Source organism: Muntiacus reevesi, chromosome 15 (genome assembly GCF_963930625.1).
Source record: "Muntiacus reevesi chromosome 15, mMunRee1.1, whole genome shotgun sequence".
Taxonomy (NCBI): Eukaryota; Metazoa; Chordata; class Mammalia; order Artiodactyla; family Cervidae; genus Muntiacus; species Muntiacus reevesi.
In genome coordinates this window covers 25,796,184-25,811,097 of record NC_089263.1, presented here as the reverse complement: position 1 = coordinate 25,811,097, position 14,914 = coordinate 25,796,184, and the positions used below count along the sequence as shown (strand labels likewise).

The window sequence follows — 14,914 nt, the reverse complement described above, 5'->3', positions numbered from 1 at the left end:
AGGTCTTTATGTTAACTCTAAAAATGGAAAAACCAGCAGATTTTACTGTGATTCTGTACAGATTGTTCACAGCTGAGCCTAACATTACAGCTGAACTCAAAGAGAAAGAAAAGTAACTCTGGGTGAGTCACCAGGGCCATACAAAGGAAAACACAACAAGCATGACGGTTCTTACAGTCCATCCATTGTTTAAATTATGCGACCTTTGAGCTTCCTTCATATTTGGACCATGCATTATATGAATAGATAGATGTTTGCTCTCCCTTGCATTTCTTTTTTAAAAAATAATTTTATTTATTTATGTATTGTTGACTGTCCTGGGCCTTCATTGCTGCACGTGGACTTTCTCTAGTTGCAGCATGTGGGGGCTACTCTCTAGTTGTGGTGCACAGGCTTCTCATTACAGTGGTTTCTCTTGTTGTGGAGGACAGGCTCTAGAGCACAGGCTCAGTAGTTGGGGCACATGGGATTTGTTGCTCCGTGGCATGTGGGATCTTCCCGGACGAGGGATCAAACCTGTATCTCCTACACTGGCAGGCAGATTCTTTACCACAGAGCCACCTAAAGCCCCTCCCTTGCATTTCCAATTGATTCTCTCTTTTCTTCTTAGCATATTCCTTACATCATCAGGACTATTCTTTTATTACTGTCCATTGAGTGGAATTCCCTTTCTTATAGTATCTTTCAAAGGCCCTTGTTTCTCTGGAAACATGTGCCTGTCAGTTACACCCAGAAGACTTCAGTCCAGGCTTCTCTCCACACAAGTATCTGTGGTTTCACCTGTCATCTCCAGCCTCTCACAGTTGTTTTCTCTCATTTCCATCAGTTTCTACAGACACTTCTCTTTGGCGCCTTTGAATTTACCTCTCAGCACCCTTTCTTTTGGACAAAAACACACATCAACTGAAACAGCCACTTAAAGTACATGAATGTACTTCAAGCATATAAGTAATAGAGGGTCGCGAGATCAGGGTCTTTGCCACAAGTCAACCTGGCCTGTGACAGCTAAGTGCGTGTGTGCTCACACGCATGTGTGCCTGTGTTGCCTGTGTGCATGTCTGAGTCTGTGTGCTCATGCTTGCACGAATGTGTGTGTGCATGTGATCTGTGTGTGCATGTTTGTGCTCCTGTGTACCTGGACGTGTGTGTGCGCGCACATGTGCATGCAGAGGGGAGGCGCTGGTCCTGGGACAAGGGGAAGCTTTAATCCCTTTCCCAACCCTGCCTGCTTCAACTGCAGCCCCTGGGAAGCCTGGCACCGCCGACGGATAGCAAGGCTACAGAGAAGGAGAAGAAGCCACCTACGGCGACCACCAAGGCGGCAAGAGGAAAAGGAAAAGGCAAGAAGAAAGGGAAGGTGAAGGAGGAGGTGGAGGAAGAAACTGACCCCCGGAAGCTTGAGCTGCTGAACTGGGTAGGTGGGACAGCTCTGATCCCTTTTCTACGCTCACAGGGACCTCGGAGCCAGTCACCCTCCTCGAGGGGAGGGTACAGTTCTCGCAGCCTCCTCAGCTGCCCTGTGAACTTGCCCCTACCCACCACCCCCCAGGTACTCACGCCCCTCTCCCGGGCTCACGCAGGTGAATGCTCTGGAGCAGGCCATGCTGGACGCACTGGTCTTAGACCGTGTGGACTTTGTGAAGCTCCTGATTGAAAATGGAGTCAACATGCAACATTTTCTCACCATCCCGAGGCTGGAAGAGCTTTATAACACAGTGAGTGATTGCGAAGGAGGGAGAGTGAAGGGGAGCTAGCCCCATCAGAACATGGCTTTAGTGGAAGAGAGAGGGAAATGGCAACCCACTCAGCTATTCTTGCCTGAAGAATCCCAAGGACAAAGGAGCCTGGTGGGCTACAGTCTTAGGGGTCGCAAAGAGTCAGACATGACTGAGTGTCTAAGCATGCAATATTTAAGGGCCAGTGTTCTCGCCTGACCAGTGGGCTCGGCGAGGGTCCCATTCTCACCCACCTCTGCCAGGCTACCCAGCCCCCCACCCCATCTGTACCATTAACTCAGGGATGGTGCATGAGGATAAGTTTCTACAAAGGAAGAGTCTAGCTCCTGGAGTCATTAGCAGAGTGCAAAGTTCCTGGAGTGAGCAGTCATTTGTTCCTGGGGACTACCACTTTTTATGAGGCTTTGATAAAAATGGAAAATTGAGTTTACACAACAAGGAGCTCCCGAAATGAGAATCACAGTGTTTGGATGAAATCCTCTTGGCTTGTATTATCACCATATGAATTTTGAGATGTACATTTCCTCCCTTGTTCTAAAATTTTAAGTCATAGAAGTGAGCCGTTGCTTGCTAAAACTTGGTGAGCTTTTAGGACGATATGGTGCCCTGAGAGATTCTTTTTAAAATAATTTGATAAAAGGTATTTAACATATTGTTGAACATGTGGGATACTTCTTACCCATGACCAGTCCTATGTTGTAAAAGACATAGGCTGATAGTGGATGACATCCCAGCTTTCACAAATTCATTAATTCTATAGAGTCAGATTTTGCTGTACGAGTTGAAGAGAAAAACATGTTTAATATGGCTGAATGCTTCTCTTTCAGAGACTGGGTCCACCCAATACACTTCATTTGCTGGTGAGGGATGTAAAAAAGGTCAGTCTTCTCTTTTTGTCTTTGCTTTTGTTCATATATATATATATATATATATATATATATATATATATATAATGAGCTATTTCAAGATTTATTTGTTTTATTTATTTAATTTTTGGTTACATACCATGCAGCATGTGGGGTCTAGTTCCCTGACAAGGGATTGAACCTGTGCCCCCTGCATTGGGAGTTTGGTGTCTTAACCCTAGGACCACCAGGCAAGTCCCAGTCCGCTGTTCTCTAGTTGTTTACCTGTTGACTTCTTTCAATAAGACATTTTCTAAAGCAATTTTTAAATTTCCAAATGTGGTGTCATTTTATTGGCGGCATAAGAAATCATGAATTCCTCTTTCCATAAAAAGAGTTTGCTTTTTTCAAATGTCATCTTCTTCAAGTATGGTGTTCATCCCACACACAATTGGCTTGCGCTAAATGACTGTTTGGTGGTAGGTTGGCCCTGGCCAGGGGTGGAGGCTGGGGGGGACAGCAAGTTCCTCTCTGCTGCCCAGGGCCCCCGTGCTCTACAGGTTTCAGATTTACTCTCACTCCTTCCCTGTGCCTCTTTCCAGAAATCCTAGCAGGACAGGCCTCATGTCAATCTGCGTGTCCCATGCAACAGTTTTTCTTGGCCCTGTTTCCTCATTAGACAGTGATAGACACCTCCACTTCATGGCCCCACCATCCTTTCCAGGACTACAACCCCTTACACTCTTGTAGGATCCCATCTACTCCCTGTTCTGTCGTGGAGTTTCTGGCGTCCTGCTGCCCGCCGCAGGCTGGAGGATCAGACCAGGTTAACACAGAATGATTCATGCTGCCAGAAGCAACCCCTGGCACACGGAGTGCAGGACGGGTGTTCGTGTTCTGAGCAGGAGGGAACAACTCAAACCGGAGGAAAGGGCCTTCAGTCAGAGTCCCAGACAGACTGGTCAGACTTCAAACATATCTGATTCTACTGATGTGAGAATGTGGCGTTTACTACAAATGTTACAAATCTGGCTTCTTGAGCTTCCTCAATCAATAGAGATGGACTAGAGGCCAGACAAGGAATTCAGGTGAGGCTTTATTGGGGTTCTTGCTGCAGCAGTGGGGAGTGAGAACAACCTACAGTTTCCCTTGCTTGCTCCCTGAGGAAGGGCAAGCTGGTTCCTTAGGCAGTGGAGTGAGAGTAGGTGTGTGTCCAGGGTCGGGCTGAAGGAGTGACTTAGGTGGGTTGCTCACTTCTTAGGTGGTGCTGTGTGAAGGGGACAGTACCCTGCTTTTGCTCCAGGCTTCTCAAAAGAGGCAGTTGCAATTTTTGGTCTCTTTGTATCTTTTGGGTCCAGAATTTGCCCCAACTGCACATGCATACAATTATTTTTAGTCCCACACAGTTTCTTTGTATATTGTTGTTCAAGGAGAGGTGTGTCCAGGTGCAAGCATTGCAGTGAAGGGTCCCTGGTCCCAGCCTATCTCACAAATGCTCGCTGGATCAGAGCAGAATCATTGGATCTGGGAACCAAGAGGGACTAGGGATTGCCCTGCCCTTGTTTCCCACTTTCCCAGATTTCTTAGTTTTGGAAGCGCTGAGAGTCAAAAGCCACTGCTACTCAAGTGTAGACCCAACCAACCAGGTCTCACTTAAGTGGCTTCAATCGTTTTTCTCCTGCCCTCCACAGACACAGGACACCCTCGCTTGAAAGCCTCCCACATCTCATGAAGTTAAGGCTCCTTCTAAGACACTTACATCCACTGGGCCCATCACATGCCCACCATACGGGGTCTGCCTCACACTCATGTGTTCTGTCCTGGGGCCGAGCATGATCATATCTCCAGTGCTCTCCACCCTCGGCTGCAGCAGCCCCTGCTCTGCCTCAGTGTTACCCTCCCCAGGAAGCCCTTTCTCACCTGCCCACCCAGGCAGAGTGGGGGTCTGAAGATGCTGCTGTGTCGAGATTTGGGTGGCTTGGCCCTTAACCCCTCCCCTCCACAAACAACAAGCTCACCGAGGCAGAGCTGTATCTTGTCCCCTCATGTGAAATCCCTGACTTGATCAAGGATCACGATGGGGGCTGAACAGACTTGCAAAGCCTGAGTGAAGGATGAGGTCCCTGTGCCCAAGGAGGACATTCGAAAAGTGTAGTCTCCATGAGTGGAGAAGGAAATGGCAACCACTCCAGTATTCTTGCCTGGAGAATCCTATGGACAGAGAAGCCTGGCGGGTTGCAGTCCATGGGGTCACAAAGAGTCAAACACGACTAGTGACTAAATAACAACAATAGAGTCTCAATGGGATGGACCCCAGGTTTCTGCCATCATTTCAGCTGCAGGAAGTTAACCAAGCTAGAGATGCCACATAGCATAGCATCCTTTGTTTGTTTGTTTTTGCATAGCATCTTTATAATGGATGGGTCAGCTCTGCCTCCTGGATCAGCCAGCTGCCCAGAGGCATGAGTGACTGGCTTACAGGTGTATGGATGCTCTCAATTCCTCTCCCTTCTGCCCACACCCTGCCTTCATCTTAACACAGCCTCATCCATTCTGCAGCAGAAGTCTGCCCCTTCACGAGCTCCCAGCCACCTCAGGTAGTTTGTGTTCTTACTGAAGCCTTTGGGGTCCCTCAGAAAATCCTGGGGTACCACATGGAGGTTTCTTCAAAGGGTCCCAGTCCCAGGAGTGTCCTGTCCTCCCCTACCTTTCACAGAGTCCTCCTGCCCATCATGCGCTCACTCCCTCCTTCTGTAGAAAATCTGGACGCCAGCCCCTGAAGACACCTTCACCCCTGCAAGCAGCTGTCAAAGCACCTTCTCAACAGGGCAAATCTACTCACATCAAGGAAGACTTGTACCAGCTACACCATCTGTCCTCAATGATTTTTTCCCTTAATCAATTTTTTATTGAAGTGTAGTTGATTTACAATGTTGTGTTATTTTCTGCTGTACAGCAAACTGGTGTAGTTATACATACATATACATTCTTTATATATATATTCTTTATTTTTATTTTTTGGCCTCACTCTGTTGCATGTGGGGCCTCAGTTTCCAGATCGGGGACTATAATGGTGCCCCCTGCAGTGGCAGGCAGAGTTTCAACCTCTGGACCACTGGGAAGGTCCCTCTTTCCTTTATGTTTAAATGCACATTACTGGTCATTCTGTCCAAGCGCACAGACAAGCCCAGGCCTCTCCCCTACAGCCCTGTGGGTTTCTAACTCATCTCATGGGGAAGTTTAACCTATTTTCTGGAACATGGTTCACTCTCTTATCTCCCTCCATCCTGTAGTAACAGATAGAAGATTGTTTAATGTCCCATTGTTTCCGTTAACACCCACATCGCCAGCAGGGGTGGCCACGACGCCAAGGTGTGTGATGCAGTCCAGGCCACAGGTACCTTCTCGCAGGGCCTGAGACATGGCTCCTTTCCTTACAGGGCAACCTTCCTCCTGACTACCACATCAGCCTCATAGACATCGGGCTTGTACTGGAGTACCTCATGGGTGGCGCCTACCGCTGCAACTACACGCGCAAGAGCTTCCGGACCCTCTACAACAACCTGTTTGGACCCAAGAGGGTAGAGCTCAGTGGACACGCAGTTATTCTGTGGCTCCCACGGTCACACATGGTTCCTTGCTCACCCCCACAATAACTCAGCCTGTTCAAGGCCAAACTCATTACCCCATCCCCCCCACACCTTCCAGTCCTCCTGCAGTGGCTTTCGGTGTGAAGCATCTTTCTTCCCTCCACCCATCAGGCCCATAGCCCAGCACTTGCACCTGCCCCATCCTTTGTTCACAGCTGTCTTCCTCCTGGGCTCCTTTGTCTCTGCTTTCTTCCATGCTTCCTACCTCTGGAGCCACCCTGATCCTCCAAAATGAGGATCCTGACGGGGCATTCCCTGCTCACAAACTCCCAAGGCTCCCCAGTGCCCGAGGAATCACCGTCAAGCTCCTGATCGAAGCGTCTAAGACTCTCCCTCATTATCCACACCCTGTTGTGGGTGACCATGTACCACTTTCAGAACAAACTCTACTAACATGTCAGCTGTGTCTCCCCACTTCAAAACCCCATGTGTATCCCAGGCCCAACTCATGTGTGAGACCTCCCATGAAGCCCTCCCTTCGCCCCACTCAGAGCCCCATAGCTCAGTGTCTGTGCTTCTGTGGGTGAACTTCTCTGGTTCTCCCTGGGGTGGGGGTCCTGTGTCTGCACGTCTGTCTCCTCACCTGACCTGGGATGACAGAAGCAGAGGAAAGGAAAATAGATTTTAATAGATGAAAGAGTACTTTATATCATGAACTGTGAAGGACAAATGCTTTCCTTAGATTTGTCCTTCATTGTTAATTATACAAAGTACTTTAAAAATTTTATTTATTTTTAATTGGAGGATAATTACTTCATAATATTGTGTTGTACAGTATTAATTGCTTTACAATATTACAATACAATATTTCTGCCATATATCAACACGAATTCACCATAGGTATATGTATATGTTCCCTCCCTCTTGAACCTCCCTACCCAAAGTACTTTTTAATCTATTATTAATCTACTAGCAATATCACTAATGTACAACTCACAGTATTGTAACTTCAGTTATCTGATTCCATTGAATTTTTTTCCCTCCCTTTTCATTATGCAGCCGAAAGCTCTCAAACTTCTGGGAATGGAAGTAAGTAGGACTTGTTTCCAGTGGTTTCATGGTATCATGCAGCCTCTTCATTTTGTATTTAACATAAAATTTTTTTTCCATGAATAAATCCACTTCACCACATACCAAGAGTTACTTGGATGATTTAGTCAGATTATATTCAAAGGTCATAGACATTTTTTTAAAAGGTAAAAGCCACCCAACTGACTTTTATTAAAATTAAGAACAACTCAAGCTCACCCACTATTGTTGGCATCATTATCCCCTCTGGTTTTTAAAAGTGTTCTGGAAATTTTACCACATGAAAACATAAATAAAGGAAGAATACATAAAAGAAGGAGTAAATTATTATTGGCAGAAAAATATTTTGTATCTAGAAAGTCCAGGAAAATCAACAAAGTTTCCTCATAATGGGACAAAAATATCCAGAAATAACCTTAACAAGGGAACTTAAGAACAAATCACTAGACATGAAAATACACAAACGAGTAGAGGAAGTACCATAATACAATATTAAGACTGAGTATTATAAAGATTCTTCTCAAATAAATTCAGGAGTTAAGTAGCATCCCAATTTCTGTATGGATTCAGGGTAGAAGGTTTTGATTCTTGTTCACAGTTGACACTGACCTTCAGCATAACTAGAAGGGTTATGAAAGTCGGAGTTGCATAATCCCTTAGTCTCTCGGATTGGTTGTATCACATAGGGTTTATCTACTGGATGAAGCCTTGGCGGAACTCTCCTATATAATAACCTGTCCAGTCTTGTTGTCAGAGGCCCATTTTTCACCACCTTAGTAATAACTTTTATAATAGGAGTTCATAGAGGCTTTCTATTTTCTGGAGTCAGCTTTGGTCAATTATATTTTCATAGAAAACAATTTACTTCATCTAGACTTTCAAGTTCACTGTTGTAATCTTTATTGCTGTTTAGTCTCTCAGTTGTGTCCTACTCTTTGTGACCCGATGGACTGTAGCCTGCCAGGCTCCTCTGTCCGTGAGATTTCCCAGACAAGAATACTGGAGTGGGCTGCCATTTTTTTCTTCAGGGGATCTTCCTGACCCAGGGATTGAAGCCATGTCTCCTGCATTGGCAGGGGGATTCTTTACCACTGAGCCACCTGGGAAGCCCCATAAACCTTTACAGAGTATTTTAATTCTTTCAGTCTACTCTGTATCTTTAGTTGTGTACCAAATCTTGTTCCAGTTTTTTGTTTTTTTTATATCTCCACCCTTTATTCTTAACCATACCTGTCTTTGGATTTCATTGGTATTTTTGCTTAATTCAGCAACTTTCTTTTTTTCTGTTTTCTATTTTATTAATATATTTTAATTTTTATTCATTCCCTCCATATACTTTGTATGGAGTTATTGTATTATTTTTATTGACTCAATTTGAAAGTGAAGTTTGCCCATTTTCAATATTCCTTATACAATAAATTCATGAAGAGTATACGTTTTTCTCTGAGCATTGTTTTTCATGGTACCCTACAGGTTTCGGTAAGTAGAGCTTTTATTGATATTCATTTCTAAACAGTTTATAATTTCCTCTTTAATCCAAGAGTTATTTATAAGCATATTTTAAGTTGCCTAGATACAGACTTTTGTTATTGTGGTTATCTTAGTCTCATTGATTTCTAGTATTACTCTTTGGATGTAGGCTATATGATTTCCAATATCTAGAACTTGTTGAGATTGAAAATCTCAAAAGAATTGGGGTATAATGCCAGGTGGAATTTTGTTAATGATCCATGTGTGTGGAAACAAATGTATATTCTCAGTTTGTTGGACACAATTATATACTTCTCTGCAGGAGACCTGGGCTCAATCCCTGGGTTGGGAAGATCCCCTGGAAAAGGGAAATACTCCACTATTTCCACTCCAGTATACTCCACTCCCTTCACTGAGAATCCCATGGATGGAGGAGCCTGGTAGGCTACAATCCACGGGGTTGCAAAGAGTCAGACACGACTGAGCGACTTCACTTCACTTCACTTCATACTCCACTCCAGTATTCTGACCTGGAGAATTCCCTGAACTGTATAGTCAGTCCATGGGGTCACAAAGAGTCGGACAGGACTGAATGACTTTCGCTTTCAGCATACTGTCAGATCAAACTTAGTAATTTTATTATTCAATTTGCTTCTATATGTACTAGTTTTTTCAAGTTAATTTCTGACTGAGGGGTGTTTAGAGGCTCTTACTATTATTTGTGATTGTGGATGGATTCATTTCGTCTTAACTTCCAGTTCATATCTTTTGTTATTCTATTGGGTTGCTTCTCTTTTACTTGTTGCTTTGTGTCTCTTCATGCACTTTAGGGAAATGAACACCTTGTCGGTTATTTTCTGCCTATAGCAATATTAAAATTATTTTATGAGAAGTTGCATACAATTAATATTTTAATAATATACTATGGAAAGGTAGGATTAAAGGGGTTTCTGTTTGGACTTCCCTGGCAGACTCCAGTGGTTAGGACTGCACTTCCACTGCAGGGGGCATAGTTTTGATCCCGAGTCAGGGAACTAAGGTCCTGAATGCCTTGTAGTGTGGTGAAAAAAACTCTGTTTTACAATTTTTCATTAGTCCTTAGTGGATTTTTATTTGACTTGATATAATCTTGAAAATAAAGCTACATTTCCTTTTTAATTTCAATATTCCCTAAATGACTGAAACTGCAGTTTTACTGGGACAAATTAGAACAAAAACATTTAAATTCAAGGCAAGATATGATAGTTTCAATAAAAACATCAGAATACCTCATAATGAGGTTATAAAACTTGGTTTAGTCATGAACTACTTGCCATAAGAATTGACGAGTCAGGCTCCACCCCTTTTCCTGCCCCATGCCCAGCCACTCCATTCATGTGAATGTGGGCAAATTATTCAGACGTTAAGCCACAACTTCCTTATCTGACTGACTGGAAGACATTAAGAACCTCTCAGGATCAGTGTGAGAATAAAAGAAGGTCACTGATGAGAAAGCTATTTGCAAAAGAGCAGAGATCCATTTCTGTTATCCTATTGGGTACTGGATCCTCAGCCTGGATCAGTTCAGTTCAGTCACTCAGTCGTGTCCGACTCTTTGTGACCCCATGAACCGCAGCACACCAGGCCTCCCTGTCCATCACCAACTCCCGGAGTCCACCCAAACCCATGTCTATTGAGTCGATGATGCCATCCAACCATCTCATCCTCTGTCATCCCCTTCTCCTCCTGCCCTCAATCTTTCCCAGCATCAGGGTCTTTTCAAATAAGTCAGCTCTTCTCATCAGGTGGCCAAAGTATTGGAGTTTCAGCTTCAACATCAGTCCTTCCAACAAATATTCGGACTGGTTTCCTTTAAGATTGACTGGTTGGACCTCCTTGCCGTCCAAGGGACTCCCAAGAGTCTTCTCCAACACCACAGTTCAAAAGTATCAATTCTTTGGTGCTCAGATTTCTTTGCAGTTCAACTCTCACATCCATACATGACTACTGGAAAAACCATAGCTTTGACTAGACGAACCTTTGTTGGCAAAGAAATGTCTCTGCTTTTTAATATGTTGTCTAGGTTGGTCATAGCTTTTCTTCCAAGGAGCAAGTGTCTTTTAATTTCATGGTTGCAATCACCATCAGCAGTGATTTTGGAACCCCAAAAAATAACATCTGTCACTGTTTCCATTGTTTCCCATCTATTTGCCATGAAGTGATGGGACCAGATGCCATGATCTTAGTTTTCTGAATGATTCCATGCAACATGCATGTTTCACCACCAGTTCTCCCAGTCATTAATGCCTTCCTTTAGGATCCTGCTTTATTATTAGAATCACCCCTCATAATCCCTTGGAAATGGAAAGCATTGGCCTTCTATTTATAACACGTCCATGAAAAGACAAATCTCATTCAAAATAGAACTCCTGCTTCCTTAAACTCTTGGTAGATGTGTGTGCATGCTCAGTCATGTCTGATTTTTTGAGATCACATGGACTGTAGGCCTTCAGGCTCCTCTGTCCATAGGATGCTCCAACCAAGAATACTAGAATGAGTTGCCATTTCCTCCTCCAGGGGATCTTCCCAATCCAGAGATCAAACCTGTGTCTCCTGCATCTCCTGCATTGGTAGGTGGATTCTTTACCACTGAGCCACCTGGGAAGCCCAAACCATTGGTAGAAAACCAAGATATTTTTCTCTACCTACTTCTACATTTTTTCTATTAATCTCTGGTTCAGAGTGTTGATATTTAAAGACATCCCTCAGGAAATGAGTTTTGTGCTTTATCTTTCCTATGGGGTGATTTTGATTGAAGTGTTTTCTTTGTTTTCAGTTTTGCAGTTTCTCTTCAATTTTTAGAGCCTTCTAGAAAAAAAACACAAAAACCTGCCAACCCAGGAGTATAAACTTCATACAGTATTACGCCTTTTCAGCTCATTTGATTTTCAATGGTTTACTTCTCATAATAAACATGTGCATCTTTTCAAAAGAATTCATATGATGGGTGGACACACAGATGTACTTAAGAAGTCTCTCTGTTCCCGCAGACAGCAAGGTTTCCCTTCTTCCAATTGGTTGTGAAACCCTTTACTGCATGTTTATGGCAGAACCACAGTTAAGGTGTTTCTCTCCCCTCAGGATGACGAGCCACCAGCCAAAGGGAAGAAAAAGAAGAAGAAGAAAAAGGAGGAGGAGTTGGACATTGATGTGGATGACCCGGCCGTGAGTCGATTCCAGTACCCCTTCCACGAGCTGATGGTGTGGGCTGTGCTGATGAAGCGCCAAAAGATGGCGGTCTTCCTCTGGCAGCGCGGGGAGGAGAGCATGGCCAAGGCCCTGGTGGCATGCAAGCTCTACAAGTCCATGGCCCACGAGTCCTCCGAGAGCGAGCTGGTGGACGACATCTCCCAGGACTTGGACAACAATTCAAAGTGAGTGTCTGGAGGGGACGTAGAGCTCAGGGAGACCCAGGTGTCCTGAGAACCACCCCTTTTCCAGGAAGGGTGGCAAATGTGGTTCTCACTTAAGTATCATCACATTTAAAGCTTGTTCATCAAACGCTTTGTTCATTGTGTCAGTATTTTTCCTTCTGTCTTTCTGAGGCATTTCTGGACCATCATTGTTTTTGTCGACTGTCTTCTTGTGCAAACTATGGAAATGCAATTTTTTATTAATTAATTTTTATGGGAGTATAGTTGCTTCACAATGTCATGTTACTTTCTGCTGTATAGCAAAAAGAATCAGTTACACTTATATGTGTATCCCCTCTTTTTTGGATTTACTTCCCATTCAGGTCACCGTAGAGCACTGAGTAGAGTTCCCTGTGCTATACAGTAGGTTCTCATTAGTTATCTATTTTATACCTAGTTATGTATATATGTCAACCCCAATCTCCTGATTCATTTCACCCTCCCTTCCTCCTTGGCATCCATATTTTTTCCCTATGTCTGTGTCTCTATTTCTGCTTTGCAAATAAGATCAACTATACCATTTTTCTAGATTCCACATACATACATTAATACATGATATTTGTGGAAAAATAATTTTAGACAGTATATCTTTATTAAAATATAGCTATTTACAATGTTGTGTTAATTTCTGCTGTACAACAAAGTATATACATATATATGTGATTCTTTTTTATATTCTTTTCTATTATAGTTTATCATAGGATACTGAATTTAGTTCCCTGTGCTATACAGTAGGACCTTGCTATTTATGCATCCTATATAAAAAAGCTTCTGTCTCCTAACCTCAACTACCCACCCCCTCCCTTCCTCAGTTCCAGTTGGCAGTCATTGCTGTGTTCTCTATGTCCATGATTCTTTTTCTGGGAAACACAACTTAAATGCAAAGACAACAAAACTGATTTTCATAAGGAAACATGCATTCAGAGGAGTACAGCCTTAGTGAACCTATGCCCTTGGACTTGATCTTCCCAATGACCTCTTAGGGGTAGGACAGGATGGCTACAGGGGGCTGGAGCTAGGTATTTCCCTACCCTCAGCTCAGTCAGGCTCTGATAAAACACCAATAGGTTGAACTCTGGTTAGCTAGTTTTCCCCAGGGCAGGCTTTGTTAGGAAGAACAGAGTGCTCTAGGCATAGTTCAGAATGGTCGCCGCCCCCCCGTCCCCCCCCCCCCGCCCCCAGGCTGGCAGTATGAGGGGATTCTCCTCCCATCTTCCCTGTGAGAACTCGGTGGGGCACCTGGAGGTAAAACTCATGAAACTGTGGACACACTTCTCTAAGCCAGGGCTCCCCAGACTTATTAACCTGCTGACTTGTCCTCATGGGGCCTCCAGAAGTAAGCCTCCGACATGGCTGAGCACGGACCCTGGCCCCTGGCTGTCTGCTTGGGGACATCCAAGGAGCTCCCTGCTGGAAGAGGACAGGGAGTCAAGGACTCTGTGTCCTGTGTCTCCTTGATGTCCCCATGGACATGGCTCTCTAACAAAGTGTGTGGCTGTCACTGCCTCACCCGCTCCCGTCTGTGTCTCGGCAGAGACTTTGGCCAGCTGGCTGTGGAGCTCCTGGACCAGTCCTACAAGCACGATGAGCAGATCGCCATGAAACTACTGACGTACGAGCTGAAAAACTGGAGCAATTCGACCTGCCTCAAACTGGCTGTGGCAGCCAAACACCGGGACTTCATCGCCCACACCTGCAGCCAGATGCTGCTGACAGACATGTGGATGGGGAGGCTGCGGATGAGGAAGAACCCTGGACTGAAGGTACCTGTGACCTGGCTGTGTAGTGACAAGTGACACCTGTGGGCTCTGACTCTCTGCCTGGCTGAGCTAAACACTGTCTGTGGATTATTTCATCCACGACTCTGAACAACCCTGGGAGGGAGACCCTGTGGCAATCCTTGCCTTACAGATGGAGAACCTGAAGCTTTGAGATGAAGGGACTCACCTAGGATCCCAGCAGTAAGGTGAGGGGCAGCACCTGAACATGGGTGGTCTAACGCCAGAGCCCAACCTGCAGCAAGACTAGCTTGTGGGCATGGCATCCACTCTAACGAGTTGTGCACCCCTGACCATCCACCCACCACTAAGGCAGGCACCTGAGCTCTGTTCTTATAGATTACCTTATGACTCTGAAAGTACTTGCTATCATTTTATTGTTAATTTTTATTGAAATATAGTTGATTTACAATGTTGTGTTAGTTTCAGGTATACAGCGAAGTGAATCAGTTATATATATATATATTCCTTTTTTACAACTTCTTCCATTATAGGTTTTTGAGCATAGTTCCCTGTACTATACAGTAGGTCCTTGTTGATTATCTATTTTATACATAGTATTATGTAATATTACATAATGCTATTATGTAATATTACATAATGCTATTATGTAATAATAGTTTTACTATTATATTAAAAGTATTTTAAAAGTATTTTAATATAATAGTTTGTATCTGCTAATCCCAAACTCCTCGTTTATCCCTCCTTGCTTTGGCTTTATTAAACATAAGTTTGTTTTCTATGTCTGTGAGTCTATTTCTGTTCTGTAAATAAATTCATTTATATTCTTTTTCTAGATTCCACATGTGAATGACATTATATGATATCTGTCTGACTAACTTCACTAAGTGTGATAATCCCTGTCATTGTTGTTTAATGGCTCAGTTGTGTCTGACTCTTTGTGACCTCATGGGCTGTATCTCACCAGGTTCCTCTGTCCATAGGATTTCCCAG

At 44.0% G+C, this 14,914-nt stretch overlaps 1 protein-coding gene across 1 annotated transcript in view; it reads left to right on the top strand.

Annotated features, from left to right (window-relative positions):
- The window catches only part of TRPM1 (transient receptor potential cation channel subfamily M member 1), a 62,795-nt gene that overhangs the window by 17,826 nt on the left and 30,055 nt on the right, over positions 1-14,914 (top strand). The window contains exons 11-17 of the mRNA XM_065906053.1: positions 1,241-1,414; positions 1,581-1,715; positions 2,564-2,614; positions 6,022-6,162; positions 7,231-7,260; positions 11,851-12,143; positions 13,717-13,945. Of these exons, the coding sequence (XP_065762125.1) occupies positions 1,241-1,414; positions 1,581-1,715; positions 2,564-2,614; positions 6,022-6,162; positions 7,231-7,260; positions 11,851-12,143; positions 13,717-13,945 (1,053 nt within the window). The remainder of the gene's footprint in view (positions 1-1,240; positions 1,415-1,580; positions 1,716-2,563; positions 2,615-6,021; positions 6,163-7,230; positions 7,261-11,850; positions 12,144-13,716; positions 13,946-14,914) is intronic.